A 22051-nucleotide genomic window follows, 5' to 3' on the forward strand; every position below is an offset into this window, starting at 1 on the left:
CAGCTTTGATAATTTTGCTTTTCGTTTTCACAAATACAATATGACCAGCCATAAGCAGCTCTTAATATACAATTTTCTGTCTGTAATAATTTAAACCAGAACTTAAACATTCGATATATACGAATAAGATATAAGGGTAGACGCCCAGTCTCGAAATATAACATAGTTGTATTAGTATTTTTCCGGACACCAAGCACAAAGCGTAAAAACTCAAGGTGGACCTTTTCAATATCTTGTCCCTTGTGGGAACCCCAAACTTCACATCCATAATTTAAAATGCTACACACATAGGTATCAAAAACAGAAAACAAAGTACAATGGTTTAAATAAAGCTGATTAATTGTTGATTTGAGAGCAAATATGGCTTTGCGACCTTGTGCCGCTAATTGTTTTTGAGTGGTAAAAAATTTACCGTTATAATTGAACATAACACCTAGATAAACAAAATGGTCCACAATTTCTAAATTTTCACCATTATAAAGCCATTTCTCGTTGGTGCGGTAATTCCCACCATTTCTAAAAATAACCACTTTAGTTTTAGATACATTTACATCAAGGTTCCATTCATTTGTATAGAACTGTAAAATATTCAACATGCTCTGTAGCTCATCAATTGATTCAGAAAACAATACCATATCATCAGCATACATAAGAAGATAAAGACTTAGCAATTGCAGGTCAATGGGGGCAGTCCCTTTTCCTATAAATTCATTTTCAAGATCATTAACATATAATACAAACAACATGGGAGACAACACTTCTCCTTGTAAAAGACCAACATGATTTTCAAAGAAATTAGAAATATGACCAGAAGATTTAACACACGTTCTAATTCTGGAATACATTGAACGAATTACTTCAAGTAACTTTCCCTGTATACCATAATACTTTAATTTTCTGTACAATTTCTTCCTATTGATAGAGTCAAAGGCCTTCTTATAATCAACAAAACAACAATAAAACCGTTTTTTAGTTTGCAGCGCTTGTGAAACCAGGCAATGAAGTGCAAAAATTGCTTCTGTAGTACCTAACATAGGTTGAAAACCAAACTGTGCATCTGTGACAATACTATTGGAAGATGCCCATAATATAAGTCTACGGTTCAATATTGAGGTAAACAATTTACAAAAGCAGCTGATAAGACTTATGCCTCGGTAATTGTTGGGGTCATCTGGGTCACCCTTTTTAAAAACAGGAACAATAACTGCATCTGACCATTGTGTAGGAAAATAACCGGATGATAATATACGATTAAAAATACTATGTAAACATGGCATAAGTATACCCTTGAATTAAATGAAAGGTCACTTAAAACTACGCACATTTTGTTCAACAAGTGTTACAAATTCGTTACCATTCTTGAGATATCTGAGAAAGAAGATTTTAGGAGCCAACCCCTTATCTCCTTATCGGGACCGTTTATCGAAATTTTGAGGGTTGAATATTGTTGAGTTTGTCATTTTGAGCATCTTTTCTTCTATACTACTTTTCAAAATAGGTTTCCTTTACCAGATATAGATGATCAAGGTTTTAAACTTCTGACCCCTAAAATTCCCTAATTACGTCATACATGAGAAAATCAATGTATAAGATATTTTGTGATAGATTATAGAAGCAAAAATGTTTATCTTACTGTAATTGAACCGAACTGACAAAAATTGTTTCTACAAATACCGACTATAAATTACGAAAACAAAATTCAATACTACAGAAAGATTCAAAATTAATTTCTTTACAACTTTGCTTCAAAAATTCATTAGAACTTTCTATTCCTTTACAAGTTATTGACTAAAAACTTTTGACGCCTCTTACTCCCTATCTATAGGGGCCAGCCCCTTTTTCTGTACACCGAATCAAAGGTCTCGGTAAGACCAAGAACTTTTAAAATACATCTTATAACAAATTATTATCAGGTAGAAAACTAAAATTTTTTGCATTTTTTTTTCTAACCTTTGTTTCAACACCTATACCACTCCTTTTATTTGCATTTAAATAAAAAATGAAATATATGTTGCACAAATTCAATGTATCAGCTTCCAAACCAGCTTCCAAACCAGCCCATCTTTAAAGCTAAACCCATCTGACAAAAGAAGTCATTAAATTTTACTAAAAGGGGAATAATTCAAAACTGCATGGGGATTTTCATCAAGTAAAATATGAAACGACAACATTGCACGGCATGTGATCAGACCTAAAAATTTCAAAACAATCGGTAAACAATCAAGCGAGATATTTAGGATCAAAGTTGGCGTCTACAAAAAAAAATAATAAGAAATCTGAAATTTTTTCAGAATAATAGTAAGGTCTCCCGCTCAAGCAGAAGACCTTAATAAAGTGAATGGACACAGACTATTTATTGTGTCAGGAAATCGTTTTGCACACATGGTGTAATTTGACAACTGAGATTATATACGTTATGTTAGTCAATTAAATGAAAAAAAAATGTGACTGATCGAATGTCTTCTTTGATAAACGGTATGTATTTAAAAAATCAAACTTTATTGATGAACGATACTTCGCAAATACTCAAGCTAGTTAATTTGACTCTTTGAACACTGTTTTCTTCAATAGCTAGTACGTTAATAAAGAACAAGCTGGTATAAGCTTTGTTGCACATATGAACTCGTCCGGGTGCGTGTCGGTGTCCAAAAGAGAGAAATCTGAGCTAAACAGCAATTAAGGATGCCTAACGTAGTGTGCAGTAAATAACCACCTTACGACAGTTGTTTAAATCGGGATTATCTGATATCCAAAAAAAAAAAAAACCGGGAGTTTTCATGATTTACAAAATTCCACGGACACGGTGTAAACCTCAGCTACAGAACAGGTTTGTCGAATTCTGAATTTTTTGCACGGTTTTGAATTTTTGGGGTTTTTTTAATATGGGAGGGATTATGTGGGGAAGAGGTGTGTGTGTCTTTTTTTATTTTAAGCTCACCTGAGGTGAAAGCTTATTAATAAGTGAGCTTTTCTGATTAATTTTGTCCAGCGAGTGAGCTTTTGTGATCACTTTTGTTTGGCGTCTGTCTGTCTATTTGCCTGTCTTTCTGCAAACTTAGTACATATTCCATTTTTGACTTCTTCTTTAGCACCACTCTGTCAATTTCAATTAAACTTGACACGAGGCATTTTTTTAGTGAATGGGAATTCAATATTTTTAAGACGAAGGGCAACACCCTTTTTCAGTGGAAGATACTTATGAATCTATTATCTATCATTTAGTTACAGAAATATGATAGAATACTTCAAAGTTTTTTTAGAAATCATCAGTAAAATGTCCACTGTAATGTCTCTCTTATGTAATGCTTCATTTACGAATATTCATTCAAAATAAACTGCAGATAATGAATTTGGCTAGAGACATGTTATGATAAGGTAACTATAAAATTGGGAGAATCTGGTAAAATAAAAAAGTAAGCAGTTAAGATAATATTATGACTTTTAAAAAAAATAATAATTGCTTACCGTATCAAATTAATAATTTTAAGAAAAATATCCCTGTAGCAAAATTAATCGATCTTATCTTTATTCTTCACAAATAAAGTTACAGGGTAGCCTGTAAAGTTCTCTACGAGAAAAAACAAAGTTAATCAAGCAATGTGTTTAATGATGTGTGCAGGAAATGCACGGCTTAGGCAGATTGTTTAGAATCATCTGGTATTTAAAAAAAAACCAGTAGTTCAAATTAAGTAATTTAACGACATAAAAGTCATGTTTCCTCCCCGATGCTTACGTTTGCATTGTTATATCAATACAGGACAGGGCACCCATCTTTTTTTTTAGGTACAGAGATATATCAAAGACCCCAAATTTTTCTTGGAACGTTTCAGTTCTTTAATAAAAATATGAACTTTTTTTCTGAAAAAACTATTCTTCATAAAAAGCTGAAAACTGAATATACCCTCATAATAATGAGATATAAGGTAGTTTTATAAAAATGCCTTTAACATTTTAAAAAGGCAAAGTAAATTAAAAAGTGTGTTCTTTGACAAATTTTTGAAGCATAAAAAGTGTTTATGAAACTTAATTAAACAACGTTTTGCAGGTGTAAGTTCGTAAGCCCTTGTGTACTTAATTTACTTTGTTTTTCCAGTACATTTATAAAGAAAAAGCTAGTATTTATTCTTTGTTCACTATGCGTAAGAATAAGAGATGCGGTGATGCATTGTTGTATGTGCGTGTTACTAGGGAAACATGAGAACGTAAATACAAACTAGAGATTATATTTGCATGTTTACTGGAATACAGTTAAATTGGTGAATTCTCTTACTAACTAGAATTCATAAGAAGGAAAAGCTTTGCAATGAGAAGCTGTTTCCGACTGAATTCTCGCGAATTGTGTCTTGAGTTTTAAATTTAAAATTAAAGAAAAGCAAATTGCCCACAAGAACTGAATCAAGTGGCCTTTTGTAGTCATTTTAAATGAAATTGTGACGGCAAACTTTTTGAATTTAACTCATGATTTTGATGTTTAATGCCCCAGTTACACATTCACGGATTAAATGCCGGTGTAATGAAGAATAATGACCCCCGTAGAATAATGACCGGGGGTTATTTTTCGACTTAGAATAATGACCCCCCTTCCTGTAGAATAATTGGATTATTCTGAAGAAAAAAGACCCAGGGGTCAATTTTCTTCATGTTAAACGTGAAGAAAAATGACCCCCGATGTAAGCAAGAATAGAAATAGGTTACCCAGTATCCCGACAAGGTATCTGACTTTGAAATTACTGGAATTTTCACTCTGTTCAGTTGATTTTGATGTTATAAACACCGAACTTGTACAGATATCGCTGTATATACTTTTTCATATCCGTAGCAAACACACACACAAACACACATACATTGCCACAAATTGATTGTTAACAGTGAAGTCTCTACTCTCGTCGATATATGGCGGGAAATAACGCTGCACTTGTTAGAAATCTGCTGAACTATACTTGTTTCTTTACCATGAATCATTCTTAACAACATATTATATATCTTTATTATTTAAAGACGATATTTCATTTAAAAATGTATGCACAGCTTGCTGAACTTGATATATCGCGATTTTACAATTGCATCGATAACAAATTGCCAGGTCGGCACGTCTGTGCAGGTGGTGCTACTGTTGCAAAGTCATTCCATATTTAAAAAAAGAAAACAAATGAAAAACAAATTTATGTACATTGAGGAAATAAATTGTGTGATAATTAACGAACAACAATCATGAAAGAATAATTGTCGTAATTGTTGTAATATTATAAGCAATATTCATTGGTAAATGAATTATCAAACAAAGAATGATATACATGTATTTTCTTATATAGATATATCTTAATCGCTCGTTCACCAAGGTAAATAAATGAGAATAGGAAAAAATATACTAAGACAATTGCAAACTCTAGACTTAGTCATCATTATTTGAAACTTATAACAATTCAAATGTTTAAAATTGATTCAGGTTGTTCTATTCTAAAAGATCAGATATGGGAAAACAGAATTTAAAAAAAAGAACAATATCCCATTTTCTTCAAGATAATGTATATTCCTATATTGAGATTTTTCGATTAATAGAAAATCTTTGATTTCATTTGATTCCCTTTATGTGTTATATATAACAAAAAGCTCTGGTTTGAATTCTTTTCATTCTAAAACATATGGATCCATTTTCTATTATCTTATCCAATTTTAAAAAAAGAAACTTTTAATGAAAATTTAAAAACTATTGTAATTATCATATACTGTAAGTATCATGTAAAACCTGTATGTAAAACCTTCAATAGTGCATGATAAAGAAAGATAACTATTGCTGTTTGAAGCAGTTTTTGTTACAAACCTGAACAACAAAGTGCTCATCTGAACCATAAAGCAGCGCTTCACTATGTTTTGTAAGATGATTTGACTTTGTATATAACAAGATATTATTTTCATATACATTTAATAATTTAAATTTTATGATGCGATAATAAAGTTTTGTTGTTTTTAATCTCTTTGTCTAATTTTCTTAATATCATGATTACACACAATGTCAATTTTGGAGAAATCTATCAAGGCTCAATTTCTTTAACTTTGTTTCATTGGAATCTCTAGGTACTGACTTTGATGAAAATCAAAATGAATTGTTAAAAAAAAATATATATTTAAAATTAATATCGGAGGGATATTACGCCTTAAAAAAGTCATTTTACGTTAGTTTTGTTTTCTGTTACGAACATATACATGTCATACATATACATCGGTATTCTAAACATTTGTTGTAATGTATTTGTGATCATGTATATACTTTCTTATAGCAAATGTGTGAAGAGTACCTGACTATAGTAAATCTTATATAGATAATAAACACTGATAGAATATAATAAGTGATAATTTCTAAAAGTGTTGATAAGGGGTTAAGGGCTCATTTTGAAGGATTATATCCCCCCTTGATTTTGATCAGACGAACTTTACTGCCTCCAAAGTTGTCAATGCTACCATAAACTATTGATATATTAATCATCTTGATATTAGATACCGATGATAAAGTAAAATATATTTTCTGTTTGAGTACTCTCAGTACTTTGACGATTTTCCTTATTGAATGGCTGCTATAAGTGGCTGCTAACTTCAGGATGGTTATAATGCCTAACAATGGGGTAAACTTTTTATAATTTTGGTTTCATCATTTATTCTGGGTTATGTACTTGCACACCTAGTAGTTTGTAGTAGGGGGAAATCGTCAATGTAAGTATAATTCATGAACAATGTCGAGTCTACTCTTTTATCGCCAATAAACAGAGTTTTGTTTTATAGTGTCTTGTATTTCAAAATAATTTTAATGTGTTATAATGGGATATATACATGTAAATTTAACTCGTTAAGATGAAAACCATACCCCTATACAATACGTCAGTATCTTGTTATAACGGAAGGATTTTTGTTTTCTAAGATATACCCCTTCTTTCACTTTAAATTTATTTAAATATGAATTATAATTTTTGTTACTTTCTGTAAACTGCAGTAAAAATTACAATATTGTAAAGACTATTTCACAAATAATAAAAAAAATATACTAAAAAACTTTAATCTATAAGGGGGTCATTATTCTACAGGGGTCACTTTTCTTCATGTAAAGTGTGCTCATTTTTATGAAATGACACTTATTCTTCAGGCAAAGGGGTCATTTAACTACGTAGAATAATGACCGGGGGGTCATTTTTCTGCGTAAAATAATGACCGGGGGGTCATTCTTCTACGTCGAAAAATGACCCCCGGTCATTATTCTTCGTTACACCGGATTAGCTACGGAAGCGATTCGGCATCATTCGTGGCGGTATGTATTGACCAGTGGCTTTTCCGACTGTTAAAGTATCCAAACGTAGCAGTACTTGTATAGCTGTGATAATTTTCAAACATGTTCAACATTCCACTACGGATGAAATCATCGTTGCACTTCCTTAGTAAAACTTACCAAACCGTTTAGGAACGTTGAAGCCCGTTTTAACTCCGTGTAAATCCGTCGTAATTCGTATGTATCAATTTGTATCCATTCCGTAATATTTACATTTACTTTCTTTTTCCCTATTAAATTGCATTGATTGATTTGAGTGATATTTATGCATAACACAGAAGACCCAAACACCAAATCTGGTGCGTATGAATACATTCAGTATTTCTCAAAGAACATGACTGACTTTCCTCGCGACTTCAAACCGGACTACGACCTGATATTATACTTACGCTGATTAATATTTCATTGTTGTGAATATTGTCTAACTGTTAAATAACTTCAGTTGATTATTGTTCTAGTATACCAAAGGTAAATTCATCAGATTACAGAATGAAAAGTCAAATTGTGTTACAATGATTTAAAACGCTGTGGACTATTTTTGTCAGCATAATTCGACTGTTCCAGTGGCTCTTCCGTTAATTGCGCATTACTCGTTGAATAAGGCAGACATTTTTAAAAATAAATATATATTTGCAGAAAGGGAAAACATGTTTAAAAACGTAGATATAAGCATTGAATCATTATTTTTTGAAAGATGTGGTCTCATAACTGCAACGGTGTGTGCAAACAAATTTTCATAACGCGCTAGCGTGCATTATTCAATTTGTATGCACACACCGTTGCAGTTATGAGACCACATCTTTCAAAAAATAATGATTCAATGCTTAAGTGCATTCGTACTAACTTCGTATCAATTTACGATCATTAGATTTTCCGGTGTCAACCGTGGAAAATATTGAAAATATTCCGTAGCAGAACCGTGGAGTTGATCCGTGAATGTGTGACTGGGGCATAAACTAACAGAATCGTGCATCAAATAATTTTTTGTCGATATGGGTACGAGATATATATACGGTTATTTTAGACAAAACATGATATTTGTGTATGTGCTATCAAATGTTCTGCCTGTGTGTTGAAGAAGCAAGGTAAATTGCTGCAAAACCGTAGCCTTACCGCAGATGTCGGATTTACAGACCGACGAGTTCAGTCTACTACATAATAATAAAATAATAATAACAACAACATACTGTATCTATGTACATATAATCATATTGCTATATTTACATATACAAAGTGTTATATATACTCTATTTCTTATGGAAACTTATTGTCAATTCATAGCTCTATAGAAACAGCCAGACTAAAATCTACACGCCCCATTAATCGATTGGTCGAAATCTTCAGCTGCTGAAACTGACAAGAAATTGACGGAACTGAAATTGACACACACGCCCTGTTTATCGATTGGTCGAAGCCAACAGCGACCTAAGAAAAATCACGGACTGCACGAAATAATCATGATGATGTCAGACTCAAAGTCTCACAGAAGACGATTTGGCCGTTTCTTTTAGCTAACCTACTTATATACATTAGAATCAGATACGGTAGTGACATTATTTGGCCGCATAATTTACGATATTTTCAACGTCTTTGCGTTATTGATGTTGTGCAATTTTTCGATCATTATGACGTCACTAATGTGCGCTAAACATGGAACGCTCGTTCAAATGCGTTACGATATGATGTTTCATGAGAAGTTTTCGTTAAAATTAGACACTTTCACATGCGACTATAACGTTTTTAACTATTGTTATCGACGTCAACAATGCTATCGACACTGAATGAGAAGCTGATTATAGTCTGTCCCAAGTTATTGCTTCCATCACTTTTTGATGATTTTTATTATTCACTTTTCGCTTGATATTTCAACAATAATAAAAACCTTAGTGCTCAAACAACGTTAATCCACTAATATGAAACATGTCTAGATTATCTGTTTTGAAACATCCCCTCTACCGCTTCAGGTTTCAATACACATCCGAAAATAGAAAGTCTACGGGGATTTTGCATTGTATAAGCCATGAAATAGCCCGGATGATAACGTTGAAAAATTGCGCGAGGTGTCCCGAGAACTTGCGAATGGAGAAAAGATGTAAACATTTCCCATTATAACTCTCCGTAAGAAATTTGTTTTCGTTCCTGTAAACTTTTATGATTGAAAAGAGATAATTTGTCAATGAATATATCTTGGATATTTTCCCTTTCATCGATTTCAACTGTACATGTATTTCTTTTACAGGTATGTGGTTTTTTTTAAATTAAAAATCATCAAAAAGTGATGGAAGCAATAATTTGGGACATACTATTATACTTACTCTATTCAACGAAATCAAAACTAAATAGCTACATGATGACAACAATTGTACTTTCTGAAATGGAATAATATCTAGTTTTATATTTTGTGTTATTTTAAATTTTATTTTTTTTTAATAAGAATCGATTCAAAATTTCTAGAGAAGTGTTTTTCATTTCTTTGACAAAACATGTTTCTTGTTTTGAAAGTTTCCCTAATAAATGTTTGACTTCATCTTTATCGGACACTTTAAACATTTTGTTTAGACGTCATTTGTTTGAAGAAACTAAGAGAGAGAGAGAGAGAGAAAGAGAGAGAGAGAGGGGGAGGGTACATTTCTTTTGTAATTCACTAATAAGTTATCCTTTATAGTAATGACATTTTGATAGAATTCAAAACATAGCAGTTACAGTCCACGTATTACACCTGTCAATCAAATCAGCCCGCGAGCTGCACCAGTGCTCTTTCCTTGATAAAAGTTTTTCACTCAAAAGAAAATAGAAATATCTTTGACAATAAAGTATTTTACAGTTATTTTTAACGTTTAATATAATTCTTACACACTCTTTGTGTGAAAGTTGATTTGTTAATATACTACATTGTTTAAGCAGAAAACTACACGTGTAACCCCATCTTTCTTTCTCTCTCTCTCTCTCTCTCTCTCTCTCTCTCTCTCTCTCTCTCTCTCTCTCTCTCTCTCTCTCTCTGAGTGTATATGTGTGTGCAAACAATTTTGTAAAACATGAACAGATCCAGTTCGTTTTTAACATCTTTCAAGTCCTGTCCAATCATTCCCATTTCCTTATCTATTTCAGTCAAAGATGTTTTTCTAATTGAGATTGCTTTTCAAACTTGCAGAGAGTCGAGGACTACCTCCTCCTTTTCCCTTACCTTCTTCGAGTTCATTGTTCATGCATTTAAAATTAAAAATTGTGATCAAAAAGATAATGAAAGCTTAAGAGAATTTTTTTGCTTCATGTACTTTAGTGAATAACCAATGGAAGGCGTAAGGTACTTGTGTTAAACTGACTCACTACACCTTTGAATAGTTCCTCAAATCAACAGAAATTTACTTGATAAGAAAAGATTCAATGTAGCATAATGCATCAGAAGTATATATATCACATGTAAGTCATAAGGCGAAAATATATACAATTTTGTATTTAAACACTTATAGTTTCAAAAGTTCAAAATGAAACGCATGCAAATTTAAACTTGTGATATGCGGTTCACAAGCCCGAAACTCATGCACAGGTACCGTTATGTTTTTACAACACTTATAAACTTCTCGCGTAATATGTATGGCGTCGTGTTCAATTTAAAAGTTAAATCAAGATTAAATGTAATCGATTCCCTTTGTCTTTCGGAGAAATTATTCATTATAACTTTCCATGAAAGTTGACAACAAAACAACAAGTGTTGTATATGGTGGCATATCTCTGCCCCTTGTGTGCAAGTTATTTTTCTATCAAATATGTCGACATGCAAGATAAATATGTTGACATGCAAGATAATTATGTCAACATGCAACATAACTATGTTGACATGCAAGAAAATTACAATCAGATAGGAATTATAGGAAATCTCAAAAAATCTCAAATATCGCCGACCTGTGACATCCAAGATGCTAGATGCTACTTTTTTTTATGTCGACATGCAACTTACTTATGTTAACATGCAAGATAAATATGCTGATATGCAACTTATTTATGTCAACATGCAACTTATTTATGTCGACATGCAACTTATTTATGTCAACATGGAACTTACGTATGTTGACATGCGAGATAAATATGTTGACATGCAACTTAGTTATGTTTACATGCGAGATAAATATGTTGACATGCAACTTATAAGTTGTATGTCAACATAACTAAGTTGCATGTCGACATAAATATGTTGCATGTCAACAAATTTATCTTGCATGTTAACATAACTAAGTTGCATGTCGACATAATTAAGTTGCATATCGACATAAAGAAGTTGCATGTTAACATAAATAAGTTGCATGTTGACATCAATAGGTAGCGTATCTAGCATCTTGGATGTCACATGTTGGCGGTATTTGATATTTTTAAAACATCTTATTTGATTGCTGTTTTCTTGCATGTAAACATAGTTATGTTGCATGTTGACATAACTATCTTGCATGTCAACATCTTTATCTTGCATGTCAACATAATTAATAGAAAAATAACTTGCACAGAAGGGGCAGAAATATGCCACCATAGTTGTATTTAATATTTCCTTCTTATTTATATTAAACTCAAGTGTAGTTTTTTTAAACAAAACGAAAAGCGTTATGAATGTGACTCGTATATATAATTTCCTTACATACATAATACATTATTACAAATCACCAATATAGGAAGTTAATATGTTTTCAGTTTTAAGATGAACGATTATTAAAAACCTCTAGGTATTTTTTTTTATTGTAAATGTTTATTTACAGAAGGCTCAAGCTTTTTAAAAAAAATCATAAAACCTTAATTTTTGATCGTGATTAGGTGATCACTTTAGTCAAACAACATCAATCCTCTAGGAATATGTTTTCTCACTGCATAATGTACTAGTGTAATGATTTGAGGCGTAATTTAAGAGGAGGTCAAGAAGAGAAATATACATAAATCTTCCTGGATACAGAATATATCCGGATGCCTGGTAACTTGTTATCATGTAACATTTTTTTTTATCATAAGTCGCTGACTTTGTTTCATCTTTATTTTGTCAAAATCTCTAAATAATCTATCACTGGAACATATATAGGTATATCAAATAAATGCAATCAAAATTGTATTTTCTTCATTATGTGCATGTTCATAAAACGTTCGAACGCATTTTTCTCTTTATGCTTCCATTGTTTGTCGTTTGATTCACACTATGTCTTTTTTCATAACAACTTGGAAATAGTTCGGTCGTTTAAGCAGCGATTTTATATCAAATTTTGTATTCCCTTTTAAACGATGGTTATGCTGAGAATATGTATATTGATATAAATTGCAGTACTTGTCCTGGTCTTGGCTTCGTAGTTCTTGAGAGTATGTCAAAATGTGAAAAAATTACAGTTGAACAAATAGACAGACAGAGCAGGCAGACAGACAGACAGGGAGGCAGAGAGACAGACTGACGGACTGAGAGACGGACGGACATACAATCAAGCAGACAGAAACCATACAGAAGGTGATCAAAAATAGATAAATTGAGCTTTCAACTCGAGTGAACTAACATAAAGAAAATGATCTACTTAAAATAATAATCTAATTTTCAGATGTAAAAGCAATCAATATCAGGACATTTCCCAACCATTTTGATTTTGACACTCAATGGTAGGATGTAAATCAAGATGAGAAAAGTACACTCTTTCTGCAGGTAAAATTGTTTCCTTTCAAACGCGTTTTTATGCATTCTTTCGTCCAAGGCTTGTATATATATATATGATTTGATTGCAGAGCCACGCCATTTTATACTTTAAAGCCCACATTTTCTATTTTCCATTTTTAGATGGAGATGTCTAGTAAAGGTGTGCTTTTTCTTCTGTGTCCTTGTGAGTCTCAGTCCATTAATTTATCGCAGAGTATCCATCTTCTCCTACAACTATAAACAACAGAAGAGAATGCCAAACTTCACCTGTCCCAGCACACGAAAAACAATTGCAGAGGATGTTCTATGTTTGGTATACTAGCATTGATTTTTTCGTTAAAACACTCTTAGATATTATTCAGCATTGCTGCTCACACTACAAATAATTTTTTTCGTGCAACTTGATAGAGTCGAGGAAGGCATGATATCGACCGACAGAATCTAAATCTTAAAAAAGTTATTATTTTGTTGATGTAGGAGAGAAAAACGTTTGTGAAGAACTTCAAAAATCCGTGCTGGCTTGAGAAAGAAACACATGGTGTGAACTCTTCGTACAAAAATGGCGTTCTTCGATGTCTTCCATACTTTCATCTATTCGGCGTGTGTAAGTCCGGGACGACGGATCTTTTTTCCCGGTTGACCCAGCATCCACAAATTTTGGAAAACTTGGGGGACTTGCACAAAGAAACAACATTCTGGTCATGGGGCCGTTACGGAAAAAATGGTATATATTTAAAATATATTTTCACATGCTTCTGTGAAAAAAGGACACTTTTCACAGAACATTGTCATAACGCCTATTAAAGAGGTTCGTTCCTGTGTTTTGGGTAGCCATTTTGGGTCACCTCTACTCTAGAAAATATGTATTATATTATGATTCTACTCATATATTCAAATTTTATGATGCCAATTAAACTATCTTAAATGAAATAGTAAAGAAAAAATTACATATTTACAGAGTTTAGTATGGGACTATGTTTTGTGGCGGAAGGTTTTTAAGAAGAAAATGAACATTTTTCATAACTCAATTGTTTTGGAGTACCGTCACTTAAGCTTCCTTATTTTCAGTTCAAACAATATTTCCAGATAGTTTGTGCATTAGGATATCTTCATTTTGTTACGAAAAACATAATTTTAATTTTTTTAAATATTTCTATCGTCATACATTGGCAAATTTAACTTATAATTCATAAAATTCAAAGAAAAATGAATTCCAATTTTATCCTAAAATCAGCTTATTTCATGCCATATCCCAGATTTTACATAATAGAAATTTTAAGCTTTTTTGACAAGTTTATCATAATTTGAGAAAAAGTTTGAGACTTTTAAATAATTTCATTACATGTTAAATTGGTAATGGATAAAAATAGCGTTTTATCAGTGCAAAAAGGTCAAAATAACAATTAGGTGAAGGAATTGTAACATTTTTCTTGATGATAATTTTAATTTTATTTATTTTAAATAGTATAAATTTGTATTTGATGCCATGGTTCATTCCAATTATAAAATATAGAGGGAAGAGCGATTTATGTGCAATCTGAACTTTCAGTGCAGAAAGGTCATTTTAAATACACCGTAGCGACGAATGAAGCATGTAGACCCCAAAAATTTGTTTTGAATTTTGATTAAGCTAAGATTGTAGATTTTTTAAAAATACTTTAGAAAAAAACTTTAAGACTTTTGATTGCAGGATCCAACGTCCTTAAGTGGTTCTTGTGGATAACATAATTTTGACTTTCTGTATTATTTACGTTATGTGATTTTTTTCATTTTATGCCGATTCTTCAAATGCAAATTCTCTTGATATGGATATGCTAGTTTTTCATCATATAATATACTTATTGTTCGTTTTTAATGCTGGAACGTCACCAAATGAGGGTATTTTTGGGAGTTGATTTTAATCAACTCTCCTATGCAGTTACTCTGGCAAACCGAAAGTGAAACAGTGTTTGGACCTAAGCACAAATCATCACCGCTGACAAGATTTAGTTCTTCAAAGTAATCGATAAATTCGATGTAATGTATTTTGAAGCATGGGTTTTTAAGAAACTTATTTATGAATACCTTGAAAATAGTTAAATGTTAAATAGTACGAACAATTTAGGTATATTATTCAGTGGTATGTATTCATACGCCAGAGTTCAATAAAGTCTCGTTCAACCATATTTCGATTACTTATACATAGTTTGATGGAATCAATTCTATCTTTAATCATTACACAACACGATTCATACGGGGTTTTCCTCAAAATTCTTGTCGGAAAAGTCCGAGAATTCATATTATAAAAATGTGCGTAATTCAAAGACAGATTATAAACTACTTGCCAAGCAAAGTAACATATCGTTGATTTTAAAATGAACAATAATCGATAAAATCAACTCCCCTCAGTACTTGAGTACTTTGATTTAGTTTTTGCTGATACTATTTAAGGGCTAAGTTTATGACTTATTATCACCATAAAGATATACATATGTAGTAACAGTATTAACAAAGCTTCATCATTAAATGAGCAGATAAAACTTTAAAAGTAATTTTTATTGAGAAAATGTCTTTGCAAAGATAAAAGCTTAAAAGTAATTATTATTGAGAAAATTTCGTTGCAAAGATAAAGCTTAAAATTATTTTTTATTGAGAAAATGTCTTTGTTGCATAAACAAAAAGACTTATTGTGTAAATACATGTACTAAATATTGTTATCTGCTATGTTATCTGTCTTGTTATTTGCGCCGATCGTCTATAATATAATCTGGCAACCACTCATACCTCATACAAAAGCTACAGATGTATTTTAAGGTTTTAAGCTCCTCTTACGCAATTTTGGCAGTGAGCATGTGCCTATCAATTTATTCAAGGTATAATATGCATTTCATCATTTTTTTAAGGCCACCCTGGACATGCAAATGTTAAAGAAACACTTTATAATTTTACTCAATTTTTCAATGCTGAGAAAATCGGAGAAACCCAACTCTTACTTGAAGATATGACAGAATACTCCAATGTGATAACAGGTAAAAGGAACATACCTCTCAAACTGATTCAGCCCAGTGTCATAAAACACTGGTTCTCACAAATCATTTGAATGTTTATTTTGAATAATCAAGTAATATCTATTTTCCCCAAGAATATGATTTGTCGATTAACTCTTTAATCAACTTTCTTGCCGTTCAGTCACAATTGGAACATATTTGAAAGAAATTGTTTCACATCATTAATTTTGTTTATTCAAAGCATTGTATGTGAAATGGTGTTGAAATATGCATATGGCCAATATAAATTATTGTCTAAAGGCCTTTAGGTATAGTAATTTTGTCAATTATTTGGAGAGGGTTGATTTATGATAATTTTTTTCAATTTTTGCATCAATTTATTATTTCCGCAAAGTCAGATATTCACAGGTGTTTTCTTTGTGATAAGCATTTAGGGATTCACTTTCGGGATAGATATACGTAATTATATAAATGACTATAAGCTTCTTTGAGAATTCAATGTTGTAAAAAATAAATCAACAGAATTAACAATACCAGGATTTATATGATTATATTTGTTATAGTCTAAAATAATAATTACCTGCTAATTTATATAGCTTAATTTGCACCAATGATCAAAGTGTTTAAGAGTTTATCAAAATGGTGATAAGCTCACTTCATTGTAAATTAACACGTTGGCGTTTAATTTTTCTATTTATAGGACACGCTGATCCCATGGATTTTTGGGATCACAGTGATTGGCGGGAAATTCCACAGAATGACCCGACAGCAGACGTTCCTACATTCATCACACCACATCTAGTCAAACATGTCCAACCAAACGTTAAACTGATATTGATGCTCAGACAACCAGCAGAAAGGTATATATTATAAAAAGAAAAGTCATTCTCTTCCATAAAACTGAAAAATCTTAGAAAATAGAACCAGGTAATAGTTATCTGACCGATTTATTTGTACATGTATATAAAAAATGTTATTACATGTTTTGGTATAAACTGTCTGCACATTAATTTTATCTAATACAACAATGTTCACAAAATGCAAAAATGGTCACAATTTCTTTGTTTTGTTACAATAGGTTATACAGTCATTATTATCATGGAAAATATGGGGACTCTGCTAAGTCGTTTCACAATGACGTAGTAAAGGAAATAGAACTTCTGAAAAACTGTACTGGAAACTACAGTTATCGCGCATGTTTGTACGGAAGAAATATGACACAAAAACATCATGTAAGTGTCTAAAACTTGTACTCTACTCGTGTAAGACCAAGCAGCAATAATAAGAGCCTCAAATAAGTTTTATTAACAACCAAAAACAGTGAAAGTTTTTTTTATTGGAATGGCATTAGATTTCAATTTTACTTTTATGATTTAGGTTCCACTTACGGCAAGTTTATATTACCTTCATCTACAAGAATGGCTTGAAGTATTTCCATTGAAGCAGATTTTTGTTTTTAGAAACGAGGACTATCAAAAGGACATGAAATATACTTTTCAAAGATTATTCCAATTTCTGGAAGTAGGTATGAGAGAAACAAAATACTTATTAATCATCCATCTATACATTTTAAATGAAGGTGAATTTTTTTATGATTTAAAATTAAAATTCAGTGAAAAATAATTCAATGATTTTTATTGAGATGGATTGCATTTTCTTCTGTTAACCAAGTCTTGCCTCGATAATTTGTTGTTTATCTTTTTAAGATACAATTCCTACAAAAGTTTTTAATTCAACTTTGACTATCAAACGAAAATATGTCACTAAACGGAAGGTCAAAGAAGGTTCCATGCTAAAGGAAACATGGGATATTCTAGACGTCTTTTTCAAGGACTGGAATAAAAAACTTGCCTTGTTGTTGAATGATGATAGATATTTGTGGAATGACACGCCCTACATGTTTAAGCCTGCAAAGAAAGAAAAAGAAAATAAACCCGAGATTAATCGTCTTCAGTTTTCAAATAAGACTGAACTACGAACCACGATGATAAAAAACACAAGTTTAACAAAGAAAGACACTTCGAAGACATCCTTAAAACAGGTTAAAAGTAATAAAAATCAACCGAAAGCTTCTAATGAAAGGAAAGTTACAGCAGCTGAGAAACGACTTAGTGAACAACATTCAAAAGATGCCAAAAGGGCCACAGTTAAGGTTACAAAATTGAAAACAACTTTACACCATAGACAAACTACCTTACCAAAACCTAAAAAAAAAGTATTAAAGAAGGATGGGATTGATCAAACAAAAACAGTGAAAACCCAAACGTCGATGAAAAAGACAAAAGAGAAGCCAAGGGTGAACAAGAAAAACGGGGAAATCACTCTGCGTAAAGCAGAAGAGGGAAAAGTGAAAAATACCATTGCAGTGTTACAGGAAAAAGGATTTCTACTGTGACATTTATAAATCGCTTTCTATGTCACAAAATGTAATATTGATGTTGAAAGTGTAATAGTTCGGTTTTTGGTATACCACTAAGTGGTAAAGTCAATTTAAATTCAATTTTCGAAATCTATAAATAGGTCTATGTTCACTGAGGTTCAAATCGATGTTTCTGACAAAGAATAAATTTGTTAAAAATAATACTGGCGTACGACCATTTCCCGCCGATAACCATTTCTCGCAGGTGCATTTTTACGTCATTTTTCGTTTATAATTTTTGGTTGATAAAATGACGTATCAATGCACTGGCGAGAACTGGTCGCACACCAGTAACTTTCCAAAAAGCTTGCCTAACTAAGAAAATTATTCGATCGGAAGCATGTATAAATCACGTTTTGAAAATAGATTTGAAAGTTTTGCTTCAAACAACACGTGTACATGAAAAAATGATAATAACAAACAGTGAACAATCTCAAAAATCCATAACACGAAATACAAATCTAAAACAGAGCAACACGGACCTACAAATAGATAGAGGTAGGATCAGGCGCCTAGGAGGAGTGAGCATCCTCTGCTGACTGGTCACACCCGCCGTGTGCTCTTGTCGTAATCGGGAAAAAAAATTGGAAAAGTTCGTAGACAATTAGGTGATTAATTATGGTCTAACAATTATTATAAAAATACTGGAGATTAAAAGCCTTTTTCTTTCAACTTAGTGAATAAATATTATTGACAATTAAAGTTATATCCAATTATTCCAGGAAAGTATCACATAATTTTAAATCTTAAAAGTGAGAAAGAAAACTGTAAAATTTTAAATTGTTTTTGCTATATTAAGATAACATAATTAAAGGAATTTTCTCAAAACGGGAAAAGAACAGCTATAGTTTGTCCCTAGTTAAGGTGGTATGGGATACTTCCATGTTTTTGACGTATAGTTTATCGAAAAAAAAACCCAATAAAATCAAGTGTAATTATATAAGTAGTTTCTTTCCCAAAATTGCCACCTATCAGCGTAGCTCAGTGGCTTAGACGCTTCACTAAAAATGTGTTACCCATGAGTTCGAATCCTGCTAAGGTTTTTACAATTTTTACCTCTCCATTATTTAGAAGCTGTTTTTCGGTTAAATATTTTCAGATTTGAAAATTCTAAAGTAGTGAAAGTTTTTTTTTTAATTATAAAGAAATTAAATGCACATTAATATCGACAAATGTCCCATACTATCTTAATCTACTGTCACATTTGACACCAGGCAATAAACAGTAAAAATCATTATGCAAACTTATATGAGAACAAATATATGAGTTAAGGAAGACAACCGTTTATTCCATGACAATGAACAACAAAAACGACCACCCTCTTCCCCCAAAAAATCTCATGAAATTAAACATCATGTAATAGTTTCAAATAAACAATCGTTTTAAAAATTTTCAATCAAGACCACTAATGAAAATCAAATTAAATAACGTGAATGCAAAATAAAAAAGTTTTCTTATATCATAAAACAAATTCTTTAAATCATTATGAATAAGATAGGGCAATACTTTCACACAACAACTGGTTTAAGTTTTAAACATTGACTACGAACGTTTGTCCATCATTTTAACCCAATAAAAGAGATCAAATATATTTCATTAATAAGTTTGTAAATATCTTTTCATTCAATGATGAAGCTAAAAAATTAATGATAGGGACAGAACTCAAAAATTGATTATTAAGAAAATGGTTGAAAGGGTACCATCCTTGGACTTAGATGTTCTACATACATAAGTAAAAATTCAATTTAAACTGTAATAAATTTGGTATGTAATTTACTTTTCTATTTTATCATTATTTTTCATTTGATATTCCGATTTATCGCCTTGGTGTGCAATGGACAATCATAAAATGCGTATACAAAGACGATGTCAAACATCTAGTTTTCATGAAAGTTATGACAATAAATTTACATCAACCAAGTTTGATTCGCTTTATTTCGTACGAAAATTGATTGTACAAATGGAAACTGACATGACCGAAATGAACACGCCCCGTTTATCGATTATTCGAAACCTCAAGCAACCTAAGAAAAAACCACGGACTGCACGAAATAATCATGATGATGTCAGACTCAGGTTCCCATTTACGACGATCGAATCGGCTGTTTCTTTTATCTAATGTACTGATGTACGTTAACAATAATCAATTTTTCTTACTTTTTGCGATTAGTTTAATAATTTGTTCACAGAAAGATGTAAATATAAACAATTATATGCTTGAAGCTTGATGCAGGTTATGAAGGAAGCAATCTTTGTGAAAAAAAATTACATTAATGTCGCCACTTTCACATCCCGCCAAAGAAAGCACTTGTTGTTTATATTCTTCATCTATTTCTTAAATCCCCGGGATTTTGCATTGCACTTAAATGACATGAAAAGTGTCAGGATGGTTGATTTGAAAAGGTGTGAGATGAGTCCCGAGAAAACCCGAGTGAATAAATATGTCAGTGTTTCACATTACAAATCCCTGAAAAAATGTACTTTTGCTATAACAAAGTCTCCACCCCGACCTTCACCTCCATTACATGAATATAATATGTGCAAATAGATTTTTACATATTATTTGTATCATTGCGCATTTACATACTTTGCGTCTGCGTTTTCCCCGCATTGATTCTATACTGTTATAACTTTACCTTGCTTCGTGAGGTCCATTGTCCGTCTGTCCGTCCGTCTGTCTGTCCCACTTCAGTTTTCCACACTTTTTTTCTTATGCGTTTGAGGAATAATATGAAATTTGCTGCACAGTTTCAAAATTGTAAAAGTACAGATCAAGTTTTCATTTCATTTTTGTAGCCTCTGGTTGACATATTTTCGAGAAAAATAATTTTTTATGTTCCAATTGTTTAATGTTCGGGTTCGAATTCGGGTTCGGTGTGTATTGAATAAAAGAGGAAAGTATGTAGTCAGTAATAATATCGTGCATTACTTGTAGCATTCTTTTTATTGTTTCTAACAAACAAATAAGTTCTGTAAAATAGTGTCAAATATAATCGACAGGGGTTTTTTGTATTATTACAATCGGGTTCGTTATCGGGGTTTCTCTGTTGATTCGGGGCCGGGTACAGAAATCTGAGAAGACGTTAATAAATGATATTCTGCATAACAGTGCATTATTTTCACAAATTTCTATCAGCAATTACTTAATGGACTTAGCGAAATTACAGGAGATAATAAAGAGTATTATTTTACCAATTTTTCTATATCAACTATGTAGTTTGAATTTCCTCTGTTCTTTTATCTCTGATTAAAGAATAACATCTCGTTTATAATAGTTTTGAAATAAATGTATGCTTTGAAGCTTTTATAGAATAATAATATAAAACGGTAGGGGACGTTTATTGCTTATGCAATACTCTCAGAATACTTGTTCTTAATAAAAACGTAACATAATACATGCATAATGTGTTATCTTTCAATTTGCAATGGAAGAAAATGCTTAGATGTAATAAGCAACAACGTGCTAGAGTGTTCAAGATAAAGGGATGTTTCATAATGCACTTGTGTAATATGACAATGTAAAGGCAGGTGTCAACAATATAGTTAACTAAGGTAGAAAGTAACTCATAATTGATGTCGAGTTATATAAACAAAATCATCAGCTTAGTTTGGGATTCCTGCTTTCATAAGAATTTGATTCAAGCAGGAAGAGTTAAATTGAAATCTGTTTGTGTTTT

General features: G+C 31.7%; 1 protein-coding gene across 1 annotated transcript; it reads left to right on the plus strand.

Moving 5' to 3' along the window:
• Nucleotides 1–2610: 2610 nt before the first annotated feature.
• On the plus strand, nt 2611–21882 carry LOC105339894 (carbohydrate sulfotransferase 15). The gene is made up of 9 exons (XM_020072073.3): nt 2611–2827; nt 12877–12977; nt 13110–13281; nt 13446–13692; nt 15851–15976; nt 16656–16815; nt 17034–17187; nt 17333–17480; nt 17662–21882. The coding sequence occupies exons 2-9, from the start codon at nt 12952–12954 to the stop codon at nt 18348–18350; spliced, it is 1722 nt and encodes a 573-aa protein (XP_019927632.2). The 5' UTR covers nt 2611–2827; nt 12877–12951; the 3' UTR covers nt 18351–21882.
• The last annotated feature ends 169 nt before the right edge of the window (nt 21883–22051 follow it).

This window comes from Magallana gigas, chromosome 4, assembly GCF_963853765.1.
Source record: "Magallana gigas chromosome 4, xbMagGiga1.1, whole genome shotgun sequence".
Taxonomy (NCBI): Eukaryota; Metazoa; Mollusca; class Bivalvia; order Ostreida; family Ostreidae; genus Magallana; species Magallana gigas.